Below are 26,146 nucleotides of genomic sequence, written 5' to 3'. Positions count from 1 at the left end.
ATGTAGGAGAGTGGTAATACAATACATACAAGCACAGAAAAAATATCACAAAAAAACATGATATCTAAGCTTATAATTTTGCTTTAATATTCCTTCCCAGTAGCAGGCAAGATTTAGGGAAAGTTAGTTGGGGTGAGGAGGAAGATGGGAGTATGGGAGTACTGGTAATGGGAGCTGAAACCAATGGTGGGATTAGTGTTAAAATATTATATATCTGACACTAAAGTGTCAATAACTCTGTAAATTTCATTTTAATTAAATAAATTTTCAATACTGTTTCAGTGTTCATGCAGGTGAATATCTAATAATCCCATTTACATTTATCATAATTATAGCAGTATTTGAAGCATGACATCAAAACCAGCAACATTAAGAATAGAGTTGAAAAGGTGAAATTGTTGTGCAGATACTGTTTCCCACAGTTTTGGCTTCAGAAGCAAGCATTAGTGAAATGGTTTCCTGGGCCCAGGAGGCACAAGGAGAAGTCACATATGGCTCAAGGGTTATGGGCCAAAAGAGACAGACCTGACATACCTAAATGATAATAAAAGCAGATATCAACATTAATGCCCACAGGGGCATATCCTGGATTCCAAGGGTCAAAGGCCTTGAAACACCTTATAAAATGTATTTTTAGTAACTAATTTACCTCCAATTACAAACATTAAACTAGAAAATTTATTTATGTTTCTGTAATATTATTTTACATATATATGTAATATATATGTATACATATATATAATATATATGTAATATATATGAAAGAAAAATATACAGAGTGTGATTTTCATTTTAAAGTGACTTGAGGGGGGTGGCAGAGAGATAGCACAACAATAGGGCATTTGCCTTGCATGCAGCAGATCCCGGAAGGATGGTGGTTGTAATCCAGGCATTCCATTTGGTCCCCCGAGCCTGCCAGGAGCAATTTCTGAGCACAGAGCCAGGAGTAACCCCTGACCTGAGCGCCGATGGAGATGGGTGTGACCCAAAAACCAAAAATAAATAAATAAAATAAAGTGACTTTGAGAGTAATTATTTTGCCTTTGAAGGGCACCTAAGACAAACCTTATTATGAATTATTTATTTGGGAGAACTTGTAAAAATTAATTACAGAGAGAAAAGGAAAGTCCATAGAAACAGATTTCAGCAAGTCTAAAACTTACCTGAAGCATAGTAGATTGGCGTTGAAGTGAACCTCATTGAAAGCAAATAGATTAGCTTTTTCCACATTCTCGATCATTTGCTGACATTTAGATTCTCATTCCCCAATTGAGTACAGCTTTAATCAATTGCGTACAAATCTTTTGGAGAAATATTTTTCTGAAAAATATTGTGTTTTGACTTGCTCTTCAAGTCTGTTCTTCCTTGATTGTCTCACTTGTCTCTCTGTTTCCTTGCTGCTCATGTTATATATTGAAAACATTTTATCTCTTTCTCTCTTCTCACATCTTTATAAATAAATTTTAATAAAACATTTGGCTTCACCAAAAATAAAAAAGAAAATAAAAGAAATTCTGTTTTGCAAAACTATTAATAATGTTTTCTCATGCACATAATCCCAACACCACAACCATCACAATGTGCAGAGTTCCCTCTCCCAACGACCCAAGAGGATAATATACAGAGTAAAATCATTCAGCAAGATACGGAAAGAAATAAAATAAGAACAATTCTTTGGCAAAGTATGAATCCATAGTTTTTAAAGCATCATCTGAGAAATGAGTGTCACGATTACTAAAAATTCAAGCTGGGCCCTGAAAAATCTCCTACTGTAGATCAAATTATCTTGCATTGTTCATATGCTAACAACTCTTCAGAGCACTGGGGTGATTTAATGATGAGAATAGCTGTTCTAGTCTCCTGGCATTTAAAAAAAATAGAAAATTAAAGAGGTATGTTCAGAAGTAAATTCAATTTTGGTAAATGTGAGCATTGTACTCATACCTAACATCTTAATAACATGGGAATTCAGAGGAAAGAAGATTTACTTAATAGAAGAAAATTGTGTGAGAGGTCTTACCTGAACACATGCTTGAAAGACATAAAGATAGACAAAGATACTGATTTCTTTTATATTTATAACTGGTTTATATACTGTATTAAACAGTATTTAGAAACTTCTTTACATTACTTTTTGTTTTTCTCAAAGAGTGGCATTTACTGAGAGAGATAGTATACCTGGGCCCTGAATCAGTAATAACTGACTTTTTGGATGTATTTTTACTCCTTGAAACATAATGTATCTAATCAAATAAAATGAATAAAAACTGTATTGTTTTGTAATTTACCTACATAATTTTTAAAAGCACACATCAATATGTTTTGATGTGCATCTATATTTATATTTGTATGTATATAGACACATAAATATATATAATAAATATATACATATATATATATATATATATATATGAAACCTTACTGTAGATGAGAATCTTAGATATTAAGTAGGCAACCTATTTCAAAAACACTTTTTACAGTTTTGGAAAATAAATTTGATATAGTGGTAAATATATTTATTATTCTGGCCCTGCTAGTACCTCTTAAATCAAGAATATAGTAACACACACTTTCTAGATATTACTTCCTTACATATATACTTTTCCCTTTAACATAGAATGTATATATTTTTTATTCTGTTTCTAAAATAAGTGATTTTAATGTGTTTCTCTCCAATTCTTTCACGGAAATGCCACACTGATATTACTGATATTATATAAAAATTTGTAGTTTTCATTTTCTATTTTTAGATTATGATAGAAATACTGGAAAGTGTAGGAGAAACATAAAAAATGACCAACATTTAAACAAATGAAATAAAAGAATCCCTGAATGATATTATTGGTATAGCAGGGGACAACACAGAAAGAAATGAATAATTATTATTTTATTATTTGCACTATTAAGTTTAATAAATCTGTGGTGTTTGTGTTTAAGCCTTCCAAATTGTGATTATGTTATTGTAAATAAAATGTATTAATATATATTATTTAGTTATTTTTATTTATATTGACTTGGTGTAGATTCTCATGTTCCCAGTTAAAATATGGAATTGATCTTGTTGGAAATTGATTTTTTCATTTTTTATTATTGGTTCTTTATTAAAGTCATAAAGGAGATGTTAGATTATGAAGTTAGTCTATGGGCAGAAAAGAACTCATTCTTTTGTACAAAATTGACTCATAACATGAAGAGTTCATTGAGTCCTTTATTAACTTTTTAATTTGAAAGAAATTTTTATTAAAAGGCTTAAGAAAAAATCAAAATAATCAATTTGTGGATTTTTTAATATAAATTAACTCATCTACTTTGTATCTAGTTTAACTTCTTCCAGAAGGGCTTATGTGACTGAAGCTGTTAAATATGGATATGACTTATATAAGTCTAGAATAATAGTAAAAAACATGACACCTTTAAAAACTTGTCATAGGGCCCGGAGAGATAGCACAGCAGCATTTGCCTTGCAAGCAGCCGATCCAGGACCAAAGGTGGTTGGTTCGAATCCCGGTGTCCCATATGGTCCCCCGTGCCTGCCAGGAGCTATTTCTGAGCAGATAGCCAGGAGTAACCCCTGAGCACCGCCGGGTGTGGCCAAAAAAACAAAAACTAAAAACTTGTCATTGCTTTAACAAGCCAATATTGAATTTTAAATTGGATTACAAAATATTATACATAAGTATATTTTATGAAAATTGTTTATATGTTAAAATATTGGGGTAGCCCTTTATCCTTTTTTCTTTTTTTAATTTGCATAATAATAAGTTTATTGGCACATACAGAGCTTACTAGATATAGAAGGTAGCATAAACATGGAGTAGAAACAATAAATCTTATAGTTCCTGAAATCTTGATATTAATATCTTTATTTTATTATCAAAGCTTTGATCATATTTTTTTAATTTTTTATTGTTTTGTTTTGTTTTTTTTTGGCCACACCTGGTGACGCTCTTGGGTTACTCCTGGCTCTGCACTCAGAAATCGCTCCTGGCTTGGGGGACCACATGGGACGCCGGGGGCTCGAACCACTGTCTGTCCTAGGCTAGCACTTGCAAGGCAGACACCTTATTACTTGCACCACCACTCCGGCCCCTTTTTTATTGAGGCCATTGTAATTACAAGTCTCTCAAAGTTGTATTTCAGGTATTTAGTGGCATTGTATTAGAGCCATTTCCACTACCAGTGTTGATCTCCCTCCACCAGAGTTCCCCTCATGCATCCCAAACCTCTACCCTTTATCCCCTGGACTACTAGTATAACAAGTCTATTTTGTGTTTAGCTTGTTATAGTTTGGATCTCTTCTTTCTGTTGTGATTGACTTGGGTATTTAGATACGCCCATTCCCCCCACTAAATACTCCTGAGACCACTTGGCCCCTGGGCCCCATTACCATTTTTCTTTCTTTTCTGAGACAAAGAAATATAAAACAAAACAAAATTATTCACTTTTTTCATTTTTCATTTATTTCTCATTGCTTTGCAGTATTATAGAACTCTAAGTTTCTTGGGCTGTGTCAAACTATGTGCATAAAGCTCAGCACACCGGTTACCAAACTTTAGTGCCCTGTCACCACCAAAAAGGAATCTCTAATCATTTCTTGCACACCTTAACCTTGACTATGGTCTTTCTCTGATAACTAAAAAAATTTTCATGCAATATTGAAATCTGTATTTTTGATGGTTTTGTTTTAGGGAGTAGGAAGTTCAGTCTGTTCGTTTTGTTATTCATATGTCTCATATGGTGAAAAACCAACCTGTAATAATCTTTCAACTCCTTAGTTATCTTCTTTTTGTGTACTGTAAAGCCTCAAAATATAGCTATTTTATTTTTAAAAAGACATAATTTTTTTTGTTTTTCTTCTCTTTCTTTTGTTCTTCTGCCTTTTTTCTTCTGCATTTCTTTATTTCTTTTGCATTTCTTTATTTTTTTGCATTTCTTTATTTCTTTTGCATTCCTTCCTTCCTTCCTTCTTCCTTCCTTCCTTCCTTCCTTCCTTCCTTCCTTCCTTCCTTCCTTCCTTCCTTCCTTCCTTCCTTCCTTCCTTCCTTCCTTCCTTCCTTCCTTCCTTCCTTCCTTCCTTCCTTCCTTCCTTCCTTCTTTTTTGGTGAGCTAGTCTAGAGAAATAGTATGGTGTGTCTGGCAATTTTCTTGCATGCAGCCAATCTGGGTTTGATCACCAAAAATTCTTATGGTTCCTCACACAACACCTGTTGTTATTTTTGGAGTAAACCTTGATTATAGATTATATAAGGCTCTGTTCTGAAAATAACATAAAATAAAACAAAACAAAAATTGCTGAGTAGTATTTCATTGAATTTATATAAACATATATAAAGCATATTTATTTATCTCTATATAATGTTTTATCTATGTGAATGATGCTGCTATGAATTTAGAGATGTGAAGAGCCTCATAATTATTAATTATTTGCATAAATGCCTGAAAGTGTATTGCTAGATCACACAGTAATTTTTTTTATTATATTTAATTAGTGGGAAAAAAGAAGAGTAATATAACTTGTAATATAATGGTGATAATAGGAAACTTATTTACTCTATGTATGACTCATTTTACCTACAAGGATATGGAGAACAAAACCATAACTTTATCATAAATTCAAATGTCACCTAATTGTACAGAAATTAGTAATACAAAAGTAACTGGTTTTAATTAGTAGTTGACTTATAATAGATTAATTACTCATGATATATATCTATATTATACTTAACTAGAAAATTTATAATTTGCTTTCTTATGCTTATGTTAAGTCTACATACAAAACTGAAGAATTGTTCCCAATGCTTTTACCTGTTTCTTTTTTTTATTCTGATAACTGATGGCTCTCCTGTTCGCAGTAGTACATTTACAAAAAACACTGAAACATATGTATTTCATTTGTTTATTTTATCTTTTGATAGAAAAACCTCTATAACATTCAGCACAAAGATATTTAATTCTCATATATTTTCAAAGTATCTGACACACATAATATTTAGAGACTAGCTATATCATAAAACATACCTAGCATAGAAAAATATTTTTAACATAATTTTTATTTTAATCATAGTAGCTTACATATCGTTGACAATAATATTTTAGGTACATATTAACATAAAATCAGGGGAATTCTCATCACCGAATTGCCCTCCTTCCTCCTCCGTTCCCGTCCTGCCTCCCATATCCACCCCCCTCATCCCCGGGGCTGCTAGAATGAGTGGTCCCCTCTGTTCCTATCTTACTACATAGTGATCTTATACCTGTTTGGTCTTGGTACCTCCCTTATTTCCCCCTCTAATTGGGAGGCAGGACTAGATAGTTCAAGTTATATGGTTTTGTTTGAAGAAAAGAAAAGTAATAAACTGGGGTAAAAATCAAATACGCCGAAAATGAGCTGAGTCCTTCTAGAGGCTCTCATCCTCGGTTTGAGAGACGAAGGGGAAAAAGAATGTGAAACACCACAACAGTACGAAAAAGAAGTGTCAAATAAAATATCCAGTGAGCACTCTAACAATAAAGATAAGCACCACATAAAATCCATGGTCTTGAGATGAAAAACATGTCTTAGTGCATAAAGGAAGAAGAGAAAAGAAGAAAAATAAAATAAATAAAAATGGAGAAAACAACTTCAATAACCACACCAAAACAAAGAAATCAACAAATACTAGATAAATAATATATAAAAAATAATAATAATAAAATAAAAAATGTTTTGTGCTTTTTGCTTTTTTCTCTCCTCCTGCACAGGCAGAGTAAATATTGGGGTCATTTGAAAAGGAATTCCCTTGGCCTAAGAGATACAGGGTTTCTCCCCCCTTGAAGTATATTGTCATGGACATAACTATAGACTACTTTCAGGTTCATTTACTCTCCCCTTGGTCTTTTGTGGTGTATGAAAGACTTCTGTTCCATCCTGGGTGATAAAGTCAGACCTCTGTATCTAGAGATCTCGGTATCTGCACAGGTCAAGGAGTGGAACTTACGATGAAGTCTTTCTTTGTGGTTCTAGAAGTTCTGTTCCCTCAATGTCATTTTAATCTGTCTTCTGTGGTTGATGGTCTTGGTCTTTGCGCTGATCCTAGGATGGAACCTGGGAAAGCTTCTTTTGTTATGATACCAGAAGACCCATTCAGTTGCTATTGTTCAGTCAGACCTCTGGAATTAAAGATCATGGTCGTTGTGCAGGTCGTAGATCAAACCTAGACTAGGCTTTTTTTTTATTGGTCCCAGGATACATATTGCCCGGTCAGGTTCTATCAGCCAGTCATGTATAGATTGCGATCTTGGCTTTTGCACAGACCAAAGGGTGACAAGTCTTTTGATTTTGTCTTATCATTAGCTGGTGAGGTAGGATAACCTGCTATTAGGTCAAGTTGTTCCCAATTTCCTCGTTGTCAGGATATCATATTAGAGCTGTCACTTGTTGGTGTTCAAGCAGTGTTAAGGATGTCCCAGATGGGATTTGTTTCCTGTAGCTGTTGTGAAGAACTGTGTCGTTTCTATATCTAGGATCTAGGGTTCAAGGCTGGACAGTTGGTATCTAATCACGTGGGGTCTAAGTTGGGTCCACATGACATATTTTCAAGGTGGGAGATGCCCCTGTATTGTAAACAAGTATGAGTTCTTATCCTTAGTAGATAAGAGCTCATTTTTATACATAAGATTTCCCCCTTTTTCAGTGTGCTTTGCTGGGAGAAGTGATGCTACATTATATTGTGGGTGCATTTGGGTATGGAAAGGAAGAAAACAAAAACAGGTCACACCCCAAAAAAAGATAAAAATAGAAATAAAATATATATGTGCTCACATATGTATATATAAAGAAAAAAGATTTAAAAAATGAAATTAAAAAGTAATTATAGGAACAAAGTGATGCAAGAGACTACCTTACATTTGGAGCAAAGCAGTTAAAGAGGTAGTGTAATACAGGACTTGTACTTATGATGGAAGTGTAGGTTTCCCCATTGTCTTTTGAGATTTTCTTGTGGTGTGTGGGTTCCCGGGCACCCTTTATCACACACCCTGACTTTCTTGAGATTGGCAAAAGATTTGTGGCTGGGGGGGTCTTGGGAAGAGTTCTTGCCTTGGGGATCCTTTTAGAGCTAAGTCCGGTTTCAAGTAACAGTCCGTGTTAGGAGGAGTTGGCAAGAAGGGCACGCAGCATGAGTCAGCAGAAGAGTTGGTTGCCTTTTCTTGCCAGGGACGAGGTGTGAGTTGACTGGGTGTCCCTTCGCTTGGATGATGGGTACTGGTTCGTTGGGGTAGGAGGTCAGTCTTGATGCCTAATTAAGAACTGAGGGTGAAGAGTTTTAATAAGGTGGGAAATCTAGATGGGCTTGAGGAATGAAGGGATAGTAGGATTTCCAAAAAGGGGGAAAGGGGAAAGTATATGGAAGGGGCATGAAAGAAGAAAAGAGAAAATAAATTAACAAAAAGAAAGAAGTGAGAAGAGAGGAGAAAAGATCAAGGGAATGCTAGTTTGCTTGGATGTGTTCGATGAGTAAAGCCTGTAGTATAAGTCTGTAGGTCACAGTTGCTGCTTCGGTGGTCTGGCTGGTCACTTGCTTCAAGTCCTGAAAGAAGGTCTAACCTAGAGATAAAGAGTAAGTTAAAGAGTTTTATCAGGACATTCTTGTAATGCAGGCTGGGTATGGTATCTCGTGTGACTGAGCCCCAAGATATCTCCAATGATGGTGGAATGGATGCTCAATCTACAACAAGCTGTAAAGTGGAGACCAGTTGCACTAGCATTCTGGGGGGTAAAGGAGGGAGATATAGGATGCATACTGGGAACAGGGGTGGAGGGAGGACAGCGCTGGTGGTGGGAATACCCCTCATTCATTGTCACTATGTACCATAAATGATGCAGTGAAAGATTTGTAACGCACTTTGGTCACAATAAAAATAAAAAATAAAAAGATATTTTTGCAATAATTTTCAGAGACAAAAGAGAGGAGACCTGGAAGGTCCAGCTCAGACATGAAGCTCACCACAAGAGTGATGAGTGCAGTTAGAGAAATAACTATATTGAGAACTATCATAACAAAGTGAATGAATAAGGAAAGTAGAAAGCCTGTCTAGAGTACAAGCGGGGTTGGGGTGGGGAGGAGGGAGATTTAGGTCATTGGTGATGAGAATGTCGCACTGGTAAAAGGGGGGTGTTCTTTACATGACTGAAACCCAACTACAATTATATTTGTAATCAAAGTGTTTAAATAAAGATATTAATAAAAATACAAGTAAAATATTTTAGTGTATAACAAAATTATTATATTTAAAAATATTGATGAAAATAAAAATATTCTTACCACTTATTATTTTAACCTATTTATATTTCCAAAAGATATTGATGATAGTTGATAACACAGATCAATTAATACAACTTAATGATTACAGTAGAATAGCAGTGGAAAATACAAGCATAACTGCAGCTTTCCTTAAGATTTATTTATTCATTCTTTCCTGCTCTAGATATCAACATTTAGTTACTTCATACTCTGCTTGTACAGAGATATCTTCCAAACTAGCCAATTTCATGTGGGTGAAAATATCTTGTTAATATCTTGTAGATTTCATGAATCTTTTAGTTTCTGAGAAATGTACTTTCATGCAGTGATTTAGAATATAATTGCTTATACCGAGTTATTTTAAATAATGGATGAGTGTTTTAAATGCTGATTTTATTATCTGTTTTATGGGGATAAAAATAAAACCTTATAGAAAAAATTTTCATAATTTAGTCATAATTTAAAACATGTACATGTAGAAGAAAGAAAATTTAGGGAATCTCTTCCAATGTGAAGTAATGATTTCTCTAGGTCAGAAAGGTTAATTCTATGTAACCTATGTTCATACATTTTGGATAGTATTTGACTATTTTACTTTTTCTGACTTGTAGAGAGCTTCATGGACACTGAATAATGTCTGTAATGCTTGAAGAGAAATGCAGTCAGAATTATAAAGAAGACTAAAAACATAATTGTGAAAAGTTCACAATTTCATGTTTTATTTTGTAGGTCTTGCTGTGGACCTTTTTAGTGAACGGATATACTGGGCTGACCTTGAACTCTCTGTTATTGGAAGTGTTCTGTATGATGGTTCTGATTCAGTAGTTGCTGTCAGCAGCAAACAAGGTTTGTGCAATGCTATTGCTATTAATAATTATTGAAAATATTAAGTAATAGTATAAATATACATATGAATGTTTTATATTTACATCTCCTTAGACTCTTTTGCTATTCAAGTGAGTTTTAACTTGATTATAATTTTCACTCTTATTAGAATAACAAAGAGTTCTAGGACAAATGAAACCAGAAATTATTCATTCTTTTGTTTCTATGAATATTTCCATTCAGGGATCAACACTTAAAGCAGTAAAAATTAGTACTTGAGAATTCGAATTTTAGTTCAAATTTCAGCAACAGTAAGCAGAAAATATAATAATATATCATAAAACATAATAGTAGCCAATGTTATTATGAGTAATTAATGAAGACGATTTTTCCAAATAAACTCATCTAATACCATGTTTAGTTGTTTCACTTGGAGAATAGTTTTTAATATTTTAATTCAATGAGATCCTGTAATTTACAATGCTCCTCAAAATTTTCATTATTTAAAAGAATATATGTAGAGCTACACCCATAGCAAACACTAGTTAGACTTTAAAGAAACTAAAGAAACACTACAGAAAATACAAAAGTTCATTCCAAAATAAGTACTGAATATTTCAGCCCAAATACATGTTTACCTGGAGTTTTAGTTGGTTTGGCATTTCTGAAGAGCTCTGTGGTTGAATGGTGAAGATAGTCCAAACAGCATTTATGGGTGGCTGGTGACATTGGCATGACTTTGGAAGTGTAGGGACTTGGCTTACTCTCTCTCTCCAAGATAGCTGTTTTTGGCTGTTCAGCCAATGTACCCATGCTTTTTCATGGCTCGCTATATATCTTTCAAGAATAGTTTGAGTGTTTCAAGCTGTCTGGATGCAGACATACCACTGATATTTGGGGAGGCAGGGTTGGGGGAGTCTTGGTTTCAGCTGCCAGGCCTTCTGAAGGCAGAGGGAGGGTGCCCATATTCACTACAAAAAATCCTGGAGATGTCAGTCCAAATGCCAGTATACCTGGAGTATTTTTCATGTTGGTCCTGCAAATCTCTGTGGTTGAGCTTCACTGCTTCTTGTTCTTCCAGAAGTAAAAATACACTCATTTCACAAAGGTCCAGAAGGAAGGAAAAAGGAAAGATGAAATGAAGGAATGAACAAATTGATGTTTGTTTACTTATTTCTTCATTTAGGCAATCAGATTTGATCACTAATTTGATCTAGAGTACAAAGTGAGAATTTAGTGAACCGCTTGTTTTTCTGAAATTCATAAATTTGATGTGTAGTTTTTTTTCTTTCTGCAAACTATACAACTGAGAAAATGACACTTTGTTTAGTAAATCCAAACTAATTTTTTGTGGTGGTAGTGAGTAGGATTAGTGGTGATGAGATTATTTTCTATGTTCTTAATGACAGGTGTTTTAAAAATATTACATATTGTTACTGCAAAAAAAGTCAACCAACCTAACAAGTTTAGAGTGACTATTGAAAATTATTACTAAACTTTTTGTTTCTAGAAATAGTAATAATATATCTATGAAATCTTTGAGTTAACTTAGCCTTTTTAAATTTAAATATTTATATTGAAACGTTTACAAATCCACCTTTTATAAATTCTAGGTTTGTTACATCCACATAGGATTGACGTCTTTGAAAATTTTATATATGGAGCAGGACCTAAAAATGGAGTCTTTCGAGTACAAAAATTTGGCCATGGTTCAGTAGAATATCTATCTTTAGATGTTGATAAAACAAAAAATGTTTTAATATCTCATCACTTTAAGCAACTAGATTGTGAGTATACTACTTATATATGATATATTGGATTTTTTTTCTTATGACTTTAAGGAAATTTAATATTTTAACCAAAGCAGTGTTTTTAATTTACTTGAATTTACTTAAATTAAATTATTGTATCATCACAATATTCAAACTACCAAAATCTTAATATCCATATGAGAACAATGTATTTTTCAGTCCATTATGAAAATATATGAAGTTTATTGATTTTGTGATAGAATAATTCTGTAATCAAATAGTAGACTCATTTTATTATCATGTATTTATAGTAAAACATTATTAGTTCATTTTCAAACAGTTTAAATAATCTGAGCCATTTTTAGCAATTTTTACTCTTGTTACTGATACCTCATATTTCAGACTTAATAGTATGTGAGATAATTACATATGTTTGTTTCCAAATGCTACATTTTCTTTTCCTTTCTTTTTCTTTTCTTTTTTTTCTTTTTTTTTTTTTTTTTTTTGTCACACCTGGTGGCACTCAGGGGTTACTCCTGGCTCTGCGTTCAGAAATCACTCCTGGCAGGCTCAGGGGACCATATGAGATGCCGAGAATCGAACCTAGGCTGGCTGCGCGCAAGGCAAACACCCTGCACTGTGCTCTAGCCCCTAATTGCTGCATTTTCTGGTTGTTGATAAAATTTAGTTTTAACTTTTCCTTCTAGAAAGTAATAAGGAAATAATTGATATAATTATCTTAAAAGACTTATTTTAAACATCCCCTTGAAAAATACTGAACAAAATGGAAAAACATAATTATAATGTTCCTTTTTTATGTATAACTTTACTCTTTAAGAAATTGTTTAAAATTGGCTTGTAATTACCAGGAGCGATTTCTGAGCACATAGCCAGGAGTGACCCCTGAGTGTCAAATGGGTGTGGCCCAAAAACAAAAAAAAATTGGCTTGTAATTATTTTTTATCTTTTTTCATTTATTTCTGTTTTGTATTTTGTGCTACAACATTCTAAGCCAAGGAGATACTACCAACTTGTACTTGGGCATATAAACAGATGGTGCACAGGTAACTGTGCCTTGTTAGGTCTTACACCCTTGCCTTTCATACACAAAACATCCAGTAAGTCATTAGAGCTCTTCCTTCATTCCAATAATTATTCTTTAAGGAAAGTAAAAATGATTTAGCCCCATTTGTTTCAGAAATCCAAAATGGTAAAAAATTAATATTCATAATACTTAGTTTTGGAAACATGAGTTTCTTTTCAGAAAGAAAAAAAACATATACTCCTCTAAAACCTTCTTGAAATTCTCTTCCATATTTTGCTATGCTTAACCAGTGATATGACCTGTATGGTTCCAAGGTGAATATGAACACACCTCTTTCACCTTCTAGTTCTATTTGATTCATAATAATAGTAAAATTTACCATGATCATAAAACTAATTAATAAAACTCTTCCTGAATATAATGCCTTTTTTCCAAAATGAAAGTCACTTTTGTATCCACCAATTAATTTCCTCTGGGTCATTTCAGCTCCAGTCTAATGACAGTTACTCTAGGGAGAAGCATAAAGCAGCTGTGATAACAGCATGCTGATTGGATAAAAATTTAGAAAATAATAAATGTAATCTATAGTTATCCATATGCAAAAATTTGTACCTGATTGAAAGAAAACTTTAAACAGGACTGTTAAAATAATAAGCAAACAAAAAGAACCATGTTTTATGTATTTGTGTGGAATTAGTATATGGATTTTACATTCTTAATAAATACCAAGTTCAAATTGTTTTTGTCTTTTAAGACAGTCTTAAGAAGATATAAAATGTATACCAGATGCCTGAAGACTGACAACTTTACTTCTAGACACAGCTTTAGGAAATAATTTAGTAACCTAAGAGCAACTCTTTTTTAAAAGCCATTTGTTTCGAGTGATAAAATATGTGCATGAATAATTTACTTTCCCTGAAAAGGCATAAATTAGGGGAAATTTCCTAATAATGTTGAATATTCGAGAGAAAGTTTTCTTTGACTATAGGAAAAGAATGGTGACGTGGAAATGAAATAATCCCAGCAGAAATCTAATATCTCTGTTCAACATTGTTAATTCAAAATATCTTATACTTTTAAAATTTTTGTAAATATTGTTAAGCATTTCTTTTGATTGTTCATTCTGTGTTGCTTTGCTTTGTTTTGTTTTGTTTTAATCAGTACCAAATCCATGCTTGGACTTAGTGTGTGAATTCCTCTGTTTGCTGAATCCTTCTGGTGCCACCTGCTTATGTCCAGAAGGAAAATATTTGATTAATGGTACCTGCAATGATGACAGCCTGTTAGGTAGGTAAATTTCATTATTATGTAATTAATTAATGAATTTTAAGATAATTTTTACAACTATTGATACTGAACAAAATTAATTTAATTGATTCATGAATAAGTGTGTCAAATTTTCATCTCTCTAACAACGACTCATAAGTTATGTCATATTTGTAAGCTATATTGGACACTTACTATTTCAGGTTACATTAAAATTATTTAAATAGAATACAGTATCAGTACATTAATATATAACTTCAAATAAATGCAAATGATTATATTTTTAAGACTGGTAGTCTTCTCAGAAATAAACCATACCATTACCTATTTTTTATTCAACAGTTTTCTATCGAACAGTTTCTGTACACAAACTAATTTTTAATCATTTTTATTGTGACCAATGTGAATTACAAATTTCTCACAGTAATATTTGCAGTACATAGTGGCATTGAATTGGGTATTCTCACCACGAGTGTTGTCCTCCCTCTACCCCAGTTCCCAGCCTCCCAATCCTTTGTAACTGAAAACTAGGGTGAAATCAGAAGCTAAACTATATTTGGTTTAAAAAATATTTGCATTTATGACTACAACTCTTCCTATCAAGTGTAAATATGTTTAAGGCTTAAGAGCAAAGCAAAAGATAAAACATAAATATTTTTTCAATGTTATAAAATATTTTTTAATTTATTTTTTGAATGGGTTAAACTGGAGCTGCTCAGGGCTTACTCCAAGCTATGCGATCAGGAATCATTCCTGGCAGGACTTGGGGGGGGGGGGGCACAAATGTGAAATCAAGGATCAAATCCAGGTCTGTAGTCTACAAGACAAGAGCTCTACTCACTCTACTACTCAACCACTTCCTTAAAACTTAAAACTATTTAAAACTTTTTAATAGTTATTTTGCCTTTTAATCACTTGTCAAATATGATTCCAAAAGCCTTCTCAGTTGATTGTGTTTTAAAAAATCTTAAGTTTAAGAAGAGCACTAAAATATATTAATATTTTTCCATATGTATAAGAATTTGGAGAATCTTGGTAGTAGAAAACTTGGAGGACTTCATCTAGGTGCACAAAGAACTGGACTCATAATTATTCATTCTTGTAGATAAATACCAATTAATTTATGGGACTAACATTTATATAAGCAAATTTTTAGCTCTTTATAATTACTTGCCATTATCTAGCTGCTATTGTTAAATCATGAGCAACCTGAATATTTTTAATCTTCATGTAAGAAATTTGAAATTCAAATGTTAGCCATTTTGGTAGAAGCATTCATCTGCTCTTTCCTGTAGCTGATTATTTTTTATTTTTATTATTATTGTTGAGTATTATTGATTGTTATATTGTTGATTATTATTGATTGTAATTTTGTTGATTATTATTATTTTGCTTGGCTTCTTGAGGTGATTTAGTTACTGACAAAAGCAGTTAGTTTTTCATTATAAAACTACTGTTGTTTGGCTTTGACAGACTATAGCTGCACCTCTTCTGTTGCAGAAGGTTGGGCTATGTTTTAAATTTTTTCTGCTAAATAAAATACATTATAACAATGCTCATGTAATTAAATGTTGTTTTTAAAAATGACTTTGCTTTTCTAATTTACTCATCTTTACCACTTCCTAGTGTCACAAGCTTTATCTTACTTTTGGTTTTGCGGCCACATTTGTCAGTACTTAGTGGTTATTCCTGGCTCTGCACTCAGAGGGTCATTCCTGGTGGTGCTCAGGGAATCATATGGGATGCCAAGAATCCAATTTAGGAATTGTATTTGCAAAGCCAATGCCCTACCCAATGTGCAATCACTCCTCCACAAACCCTGTTTTTGGTATGTCTTACAAGCTTTAATCCAGGTCCAGTTTTCATTCAGTTCCTCCAATGATCACATCTGGCATTTATAAGATATTGTCCTCTTAGCCCATGGTATAATTTATGGACACTTAGAAATAACGTTAATTGTTACTTGGTAAATTATTAAGTATTTCTGATTAAATTTATAAATCGTATAGAACCAGTTCTCAGTTGTAAACCAATTTCTCATTCATCTGTTTATGGTAAATATGCATTTATATATACCATATAAAACAATTTCCAAAAGTATTATAAGTTTATTTTATTTTGAGTTTGATTTTTTATGCAGTCAATACTCACAAAAATCTGTGTGTCGAGAAGTCGCTAGTGTGACCATTTAAAGTAAAAATGAAGGACAGAGCAATAGTGCAGTGGTAGGGCATTTACCTTGCCCGTGGCTGACCCAGGACAGACTTTTGGTTCAATTCCCGACATCCCATATGGTGCCCCAAGCCAGGAGCAATTTCTGAGCACATAGCCAGGAGTAACCCCTGAGCGTCACCGTCATTAATACCCTAATAAATTCTACATACATAGAAATATTTTGGAAAATTTGTCTTACAATGAAGGAAAGTCCCAGAATAGTCTGGTACAGTTGACAAGTAGTTTATGTTTAATATAGTGGATAAGTCACTAAAACGTTATTATATGCTCTGATTATTTTCACAGTGATATGTCCAGGTTTTTGCTTTGTATGAATCAACATATCTTGCTGTTTGCTGTTACCTCTTCTCTATAAAACTAAGCAATTTTATAGGTCAAAGATGTTGAACATATTTGCTGTTTTGCTGTTACCTCTTCTCTATAAAACAAAGCAATTTTATAGTTGAAAGCTATTGTAGAATAAAATATAATTACAATATTTTAATCATTTTTGTTAGATTGTTTATTGTGTCCTATTCTAGTAAAGCAGAATTTCTTCTTGAGAAGGACTAGGAGAGCACAAAAATTTTTAATAGAAATTTTAGATATGAAAATAACAAGACACTTTTTATCTTAATTTTATACAATATATTAATTTCATTATGATTAACTATGATCATAATTAATTCATTGTAAAGTATTAACTATGATCAATAACCATATATGAGCATAATTTTCATTTTTCTACATTGTGAATTATATACATAATATCATATAAAATATCTATGTAGCAATACATTTTACTATAACTTATACCGCATATTTCAATTTGGTTTAATACAAAACACATGTAAGCCAAGTATACTAGGCCATGTTTACTAATATTGTAAAGGAAACATCTTGGATGAAATTTTTAATGTATATATTTATAGTAGATATCATTGTTTAATGCTTTAAGTATGAGAAATGGTTAATAATACTTTAATATTAGAAAAGAAGGATATAGGGCCCAGAGAGATAGCACAGCGGCGTTTGCCTTGCAAGCAGCCAATCCAGGACCAAAGGTGTTTGGTAGGAATCCCGGTGTCCCATATGGTCCCCCGTGCCTGCCAGGAGCTATTTCTGAGCAGACCGCCAGGAGTAACCCCTGAGCATCGCCGGGTGTGGCCCAAAAACCAAAAAAAAAAAAAAAAAAAAAGGATATATAGAATTCAGTGGTTGAAACAAAATCTTGTAAGATCCTGTTTATAGATTATGCTTCATTTTCTATGACTAGTATTTTTACTTTTACAATGTTAGAAATAAGCAAATCTTTGTATTCAGTTTTGTTTATTTAAATTAATATTATTCTGTTACCCACTGAAAAGCATGTTCATTTACATATTAATATATTTCTTCTAATCAGATGATTCTTGCAAATTAACGTGTGAAAATGGAGGAAGATGCATTTTAAATGAGAAGGGTGATTTGAGGTGTCACTGTTGGCCTAGTTATTCAGGAGAAAGGTGTGAAGTCAACCATTGTAGCAACTACTGTCAAAATGGAGGAACCTGCATACCTTCAATTCTGGGTAAATATTTTTAAATAATTTTATATTAAAATTAATTACATCTTTATTTTTAGGTGAATAGGATTTCTCTTATTTGGGAAATATTAACATCACAGATTATTTCTGGTTTATTGATAAAGAAAAATATAACCCAAGTTAAATTAGTTACCATTTCAACATAATACTTGACTTTCATTCTACATTCAGTATATCAAAGTTTAAGTCGCAAAATTTTACAATACAAACCACCTCATCATATTTAGTATAAATGTCAGTGCCAGGGATGAAGCTTAGTGCTTCTAGATATTATCACTCTGATTCAGAATGACTACATTGATATTAATTTTAAAAGCTTTATATGCTGGCATTCAATTTTTGTTTTTGCTATTTATCTACATTTTTCAGCAATTTTTATAAGGGTACATTGATTTACAATACACAATGTACAAATTAAAGGATTTCATATTTACATGTTCCACCATCACATTTACCACCAAAAGGTCCACCTCCTCCATCATTACTAATCTACTTTCTAAGTTGATGCTGCAGTTTTGAAAATACCCTGAACTCCAAAATAATATATCCCACAAACTTGCTAGATTTTAGTGCAACAATAATTTTTCAATCTTCTTGGCTCAAATAAATACCTAAAAATTTCCTTTTGAAAATTATTAAAATTTTCAGTGTAACTAGTTGTTTTATAGCTACTATTCCTCAAAAGTTTGAGTATGTCTTTTAGCTCATATAATATTTTATAAGGTGTTTGTGATCTCTTCAGCCCACAATTTATGGACATTAAATATATTCCCCTCCCCTGAGGTTTCTGAAAGTTTGTGCATTAAGTATAGAGAAGTTATTTTTATGGGCAAACAAATTCTAGCATTTAAGAGAAGTTTCATAATTTTTCAAGGCATATAACTTGCTAACTAAGAAGGTATCTTATGTTCTATATGTATAGATCAGTTAAATGAATTCAGTGATGTGTGTATTTACAATAGAAGAAAGCTTATTGATCTGCACAGGTCAATAATTGTTGACAATCTTGTTGCTTTGGGGGAGAGCATTTTCTCTAATGCTATTTAACTTTTGTTACTGAAAAGCAGATATAACAATGTATGCATATGTTACCAAAATGCTTTAAGGCATCCTGATTCCAATCCAAATGAAAATTACATTTTAGAAAAGATGTTATGAGACCGGAGAGATAACATGGAGGTAAGGCATTTGCCTTGCATGCAGAAGGACTGTGGTTCGAATCCTGGCATCCCATATGGTCCCCCAAGCCTGCCAGGAGCAATTTCTGAGCATAGAGCCAGGAGTAAACCCTGAGTGCTGCCGGGTGTGACACAAAACCAAAAAATAAACAAATAAATAAAAAGAAAAAGAAAAGATGTTATAAGATACACCTTGGAAACATTAGGTTACATATGCAAGAATATTCTGATTTTTATCAAATTATGAATAAAAATTAAATACATAACAAAATATTTCAATATACTTTCAGAATGTCTATCACTTGAAATAGTTCCATGTGAAAAAATTAGCCTCATTTTATAATAAAAATATAATTTTCAATAGTTAGTCTAAAATATATGGAACTGTTAAGGTACAATCAATAAACATTTAATTCTACTACAATAAATGCATTTAGTCAGGCAAATGGAACATCTTTTCATCTGAATTTATATCTCAATATGTATAATATCTTTCTCATTAAGAGTTTTTGATTCAGTTGTTTATAATATTATTTGAATACTTTGCAAATATTTCATAATTCACCTTATGTAGCATTTTCAATGGAGTTCAAACCAAGCAATTTCTAATTTGCATTCTAATAATAAAAGCATTACTATTTCTTTAGGTTTTACGCATACAAATAAATTTAACTCCTGATTAATTGAAAATTTAATTATTCTTATTGCTTAGTAGATTAATGACTATCCATCATGTTAATTTAAAGATAAAGGGCTCTAGTTTTCATTGGAATATTTTAATTTATCTAAAAATGCTAGTCTTTAAAGTAAAATGTATACTATTGTTATAATAGGCTCTAATAGAAATTGTTATTCTGAGACCATTATTGAACATGAAAAATGAGAATTCAATGTATGTGTGCTAAAAAGATATGACCTATAATTTTATTTTAGTAACACAAATACCATTTTCTATAGAGAAAATCATTTTTATGCAAATGAGTTGTTTATAGGTTTTATAATTTAATTAACTAAATTTTCCATTAAGATCATAAAAATCATTGGGTTGTAGCCTGATGCTTTTTATATCTATATCTATCTTACGTAGATAGATATACTTAGAATTTTTTAAGCTGACTAAAAATTTTAGCACTCAAAAATGGCTATTCAACTTTAAATGGATTCACAGAGACACATCATCCTAAAATATTTAATTTGCTTCTCTTTTAATGAGTATGAATTGTATAAAGCACAAATTCAATACTTTGCTCAAACATTTTATCCAGGCACTCCTGTATTCTTTATCTTTCATTTCACAATTTTATCTATCCCCTCCCCTTCTTTTGGTTTATAGGTAGTACTCAGGGAACCTAGCAGCTACTCCTAGCAAAATATTTTCCTAATAGCTTTACAACCTAATCATGTGGTAATTCTCTGTTCCAAAATGCTGATAACCAGCAAGTGCCTGTGGCCACTTAGAACACTTCAGTAATGCTTGCAATATTTGAAAATCATACCTGGTATTTCTAAGGGTTTATGGTTCCAGGACTTAAACTGTGTTCCCACACATGTCAACCATGACAGTTGTATTATATCCACGAAGAACAGGATTATTTTATCTTGGTTCACATAGATATATGCATATCAAAAAGTTCACATAGATATATGTATATCAAAATACATATCTAAACATGCACACACATGCTTTAGGAAGATAGGTCTGTGGGCATAGTGCTTGCCATGCACATATTGACCAAGATTAGACCTATAATAACCAATGTGATCCTCTGAGCTCTTCCAGGGGTGCTCCCTTAGCAGAGACCAATGTATTAGACCTGAGCCAACCAGGTATGACCCTCAAACAGACCAACAACAAAATAAATACAAAAATATGTGTATATTGCAAAATAGTGCAACCGAAAAATATAAATGAATATCTATATTAATTAATTTTATAACCTGACCATGTAATTTATTATCATAGCATCAAACAAATCAACCTAGTACCCATATAATTCTTTTATTAATCACATTTCAGTTTTAAACGTGTGGTTTTATAAAAGCATTGTTTGATATTTTAAACTGCAGAACCTCATTATCTCCACACAAGTGTTAATTTGTTAAACAAATCCCAGTGAGCAATTCATGGATTTATTCATTATTAGTTTACTTACAGTTAAATCTTTTTGGCAAATTCCTTTGTGGGTACTCAATAACTAGGGTTTGGGCAGCCTTAATTAAAATTTATAAGTTTATGACAGTTGTATAGAACTGTAACAATTGAACAAAGAAAATGTCACCAGTTAATTAAATACATATTATCTGAAGGGAATAATTAGTTTTTCATGTAAGAAGTTTTCCCTCATTCCTTAAGTATTTTTGAAACAATTTTTGTAACAATTAAAACTAAAATATATGAATGATAGCTATATTGGGAGATGTGATAAAAATAAAGAAATTTTTTGATAGTAAAGATATATTTAGTAGTTTGCCAGTTAATTTTATCAGTGGGACCATATAGTTTACTTCTGTGACCTGCTTTTAGACATATAGAATTAAGATAATCTTTATGCTCATGAAATAATAACAGATGACACTATTTTGGCATTATATCAGAGAATATAGAATACTTTCTAAAAAAGTTTTCATCATAATTATGATTAAGATATTTTGTTATTTTCATAATTACCTAAACTTACCATCATCTTTACTTTTATGAGTACATATTTTCTATGTTATAATCATATTTTTTGCTGTTTCCCCTTCTTTCTATACCATTGACTTAGAAGAATTATCAATAAAGTTTGTATACAATATTCAATATATTTAATACTCCTAAAAAAGTCAAAAGAAAAGAATCGTATTAATTTGGGAATTAAAGTATACCAATTCAGATCTGGCTAAGTGAATAATAATTCAATGTTTTTAATAGGCAAATATTTATATTGCATTGTTTATATGAATATAATAAGAAAGGCACTTGTTATAGCTCAGTACTATCATGTCAGTGGAATTTGATAGTGAGAAATTTTTGTTTCATAAATAAAAATAAATAAAGCGTTCCCCATGGATGGAAAATAATACTTTGTTGCAAAGGAAAGCATAAATCATAGTTTAATCTGTAGAATTTTCCTTCTAATTAATTCAAGGCAATTTTTTTTGTCCAGATCATAGCCTCAAATGTGACAATAGATTTTTTTAAAGAGAAATGAAGTTTTGAAATTTTGAGCATCACAACTAAGAACATAGGATATAAGCTACAAAACACCAAGTTTCTCTGAAAGCTCATGTTCTTCCTTTATTTTGCTTTTTTCTGTCTCTTTGCTTGATTTTTTCACTGCTGAAGCCAATGTTCTTTCTTGAACATATATACACACGAGAATACTGACCGTACATAAAAAGACCCAATTAACATCATAATAGAGTGTAATCCTGTGTTCAAACTGCCCATCTTTATTTTTCTTTCACTGGATACTCAAATGTGAACTATTTCTTTTTTTCCTTTTCTTTCTGTTGATGTTTGACGACTACACCGTTATTGCTGGTAAACTATTCATTTTTCTGTGATCAATTGAAGTCACTCATAGCTATGCTCAGAGAACCATTCAGTGCAAGGAATTGAACATGATCTGAATCTCAAACATCTGCTTAGTCCACTGAATTTTTAATATAGTTCTGAAGGGTTTATTTTATTACTTTTTAAATTTTATTTATTTATTTATTTTTGCTTTTTGGGCCACACTTTGTGATGCTCAGGGGTTATTCCTGGCTATGCTCTCAGAAATCTCTCCTATCTAGGGAGACCATATGAGATGCCTAGGTCGAACGGATGTCCCTCCTAGATCGGCCAGTTGCAAGGCAAATGCCCTACCACTGTGCTATCACTCAGATCCCTGAGGGTTTTATTTTTAATTTTAATTAAGGTTTCTGTTCTAAGTCATTCAACATATAAGATACTACTTACATTTCTGAAATAATAAAAACTATAATTTGCTTGTCCAAGTATACAGAGTTCATAGTAATAGTAGTACATAGCCAGTAGTACATGGAGTAGGACTCTTCGCTTGCATATAACCAACCCCAACCCAGGTTTACTCCCTGTAAAATATATGCTCCCCGCAGACCACCAGTTGTGATCCCTGAGTACATACCCAAGAGTGGGCTTTAATCACCTCTGGATATGACCCTTAAATTAACAATAAAAATTTTGAGAATTGCCCTAATTCACTGTCTCTATGTACCTTAAATATAACTGTGAAAGAATTGTAATTCATATGGGTATCAATGAAAATTATTAAAAAATTTAAATTAAATTAAAATATACATGAATTGGCCAGAGCAGTGGCACAAGTGGTATAGTGTTTGCTTTGCAAGCACTAGCCTAGGATGGACCTCTGTTCTATCCCTGGCATCCCAGATGGTCCCCAAGCCATGGACAATTTCTGAGTGCATAACCAGGAGTAACCTCTAAGTGTCACCAGGTGTGGCCCAAAAAAACAAACAAACAAAAACAATACATGAAAGAATAAGTTGAAATTTAGAAAATGAAATTAAAATATTGCCAAAAGTTTAAGACATAATGACATAAGAATATATGTGTATAATAAAACTGAAATTTAAAAAAATAACAAAGACATAACTCACCATATCACAAAATACTTGGTCCTTGCACGAAAAAGTAAAAAAAAGAAAAGGATAAAGGAAAACAAAGGAGGAGTTGTTTAGAGAGAATTATTTGGAAATAAAACCCAGTTAAATAATAGCAAAAATTTATGAATCACTACCAAAAATATGCATAGTACAAGCCTCATAACAAACAATATTAAACTACTCAATTAAAATTAATATTATTATTATTATTATTTTGCTTTTGGGTCCACACCCTGTGACGCTCAGGAATTCCTCCTGGCTATATGCTGAGAAATTGCTCCTGGCTTGGGGAACCATATGGGACACCAGAGGATCAAATCACCTAGTCCTTCCTAGGTTAGAGCTTGTAAGGCAAATGCCCTACCGTCTGTACCACCACTCTGACCCAGGATATGTTTTGTTTGGTTTTTTTGGGGGGGTGGGGGGATGGAGACACCGGGTGATGCTCAGGGGTTACTCCTGGCTTGTGCTTAGAAATCACTCCTAGCTTGGGGGACCATATGGGCTGCCAGGGATTGAACTGAAGTCCGTCCTGGATCAGCCACGTGCAAGGCAAATGCTCTATAACTGCACTAACACTCTGGTCCCTTAATTCATAATTCATATTATTTACCAATGTTTTTAAACCTGGTACACTTTTCAGAAATACATTCCAGATTACATAATAATTAAAGGCACCCAACTTTAAAGTGAACAAGTTTAGTATACTGTTAACAGTAATGTAAACATATGTGTAAACATTAATTTACATATTTTATAAAATACATAAGGGAAAACTCCATATTATTAACTTGAATAATACATTGAGTGATAACTCTATTAACAAGAATACCAAGAGCAAAAATAAGCAGAATCATATCAAATTAAAAAGCTGCACTATAAAATATGTTATCATTAAAATAAAAGACAACTAATATAGCAACAAAACATATATGATTAATAGCTAATATTCTAGATATATTAAAAATTTCACAAAACTTAGTGAAAACAACTGAAATTAAATTCTGAAAAGGATTACTAAACAAATGGTTCTATAGAGAAGACATATAAATGGTCAACAGACATGAAAAACTGATTATCAGAGGGACATAAATAAAACTGAGAATGATAAAGTATATTTATCTACTGATAATGGCCTATATGCAAAAAGTCATAAATGAACAGCAAGTGTGACAAGGAAATAAAGAAAATGGAAACTTGTGCATGTGCATACTTTGTTCACTGTTGGTGAGAATTTGTTAGACAGACTCTATGGAAAACAAAGATATCTCAAAAACTAAAAGTAGATCTACTATATGTTGTAGTGATTTTTCTTTCTTCTTCTTATCAGCCACATAATACACAATCACTAAGTTGAAAAGACATATACACACCCATGGTAATTGAAGAATGGGTATAATAGCCAAGATCTAGAAACAACCTAAATAGCCTATGATAAAAGAGTGCATAAATGATTTGTGGCAAATATGTACCATTGAAAACAATTTACCTATAATAAAAGATAAAATTTTCCTTTTGGCTACACCTTAAAGGGAATTATGCTAAATAAATCAAAAGGAAAAAGACAAATACTAAGTAATTTCACTCATATATAGTATAGAGAATTGAAGCAAGAGACTAAAGGACAGGCAATATATCATGAAAACATGTCATAAACTTGGACAACAGACCAAAGATTAATAAATATGGAATGTCCCTTTATTAGTCTAAAACAATCATTAAGCTATAAGGATCCACTAAATTGTTTGGAATGCTATGGGTAAGAACCAAAGACTTGTTTAATGAAATAAAATATTTCTTTTCTTAATTACCTTGAATACTATGACTTCCAAATAAGTGGAAGAATCTGCTTGGGCAAACAACCACAAAAATATATAATAAAAAACTTTTGTCACAATGCCTTTTTTGCTATGTGGCTTTAAGCTGAGGTGACCGAAAAATAGAACATGGCAGCAAAGTCTAGTGAAACTCTTTTTAAAATATGTCTCTGTAAATGAGGTAACAGATTAAATCATTGTGAACCTCTTTGATCAGTTTTTTAATTACTTATACATGTCTTAGGAAACATTTCATTATTTAAAATCATAAAATGTAAATTGATCATATTCACAAATATAAAAAATGTTTTCATATGCAGTTTTTCAATAGTCATATTATTCAGTCAAATTAAATAAGAACCAAAATTTCAATTTATACTTCTAGCAATACTACTTGGAGTAAGATAACACAGCTACAATTGCTTTTACTACTAAATATAACTATTATTTAATAAAATGTTCATGACAGGCATTATGAAAATTACCAGTGTGCATGAGTATCTACCAGTATATTTTTTTACTGCCTAATACTATAAAAAGCATTTTTCTAACCTT

The 26,146-nt window shown here is 32.1% G+C and overlaps 1 protein-coding gene across 1 annotated transcript in view; it reads left to right on the top strand.

Annotated features, from left to right (window-relative positions):
• LRP1B (LDL receptor related protein 1B) overlaps positions 1-26,146 on the top strand; it is a 1,191,264-nt gene that overhangs the window by 1,086,429 nt on the left and 78,689 nt on the right. Inside the window, 4 exon segments of the mRNA XM_049772845.1 lie at positions 10,011-10,127; positions 11,720-11,893; positions 14,064-14,189; positions 17,788-17,952. Coding sequence (XP_049628802.1) covers positions 10,011-10,127; positions 11,720-11,893; positions 14,064-14,189; positions 17,788-17,952 — 582 coding nt within the window.

The sequence above is a fragment of the Suncus etruscus genome, chromosome 5 (genome assembly GCF_024139225.1).
Source record: "Suncus etruscus isolate mSunEtr1 chromosome 5, mSunEtr1.pri.cur, whole genome shotgun sequence".
NCBI lineage: Eukaryota > Metazoa > Chordata > Mammalia > Eulipotyphla > Soricidae > Suncus > Suncus etruscus.
This window is presented reverse-complemented; position numbering and strand designations above follow the sequence as displayed.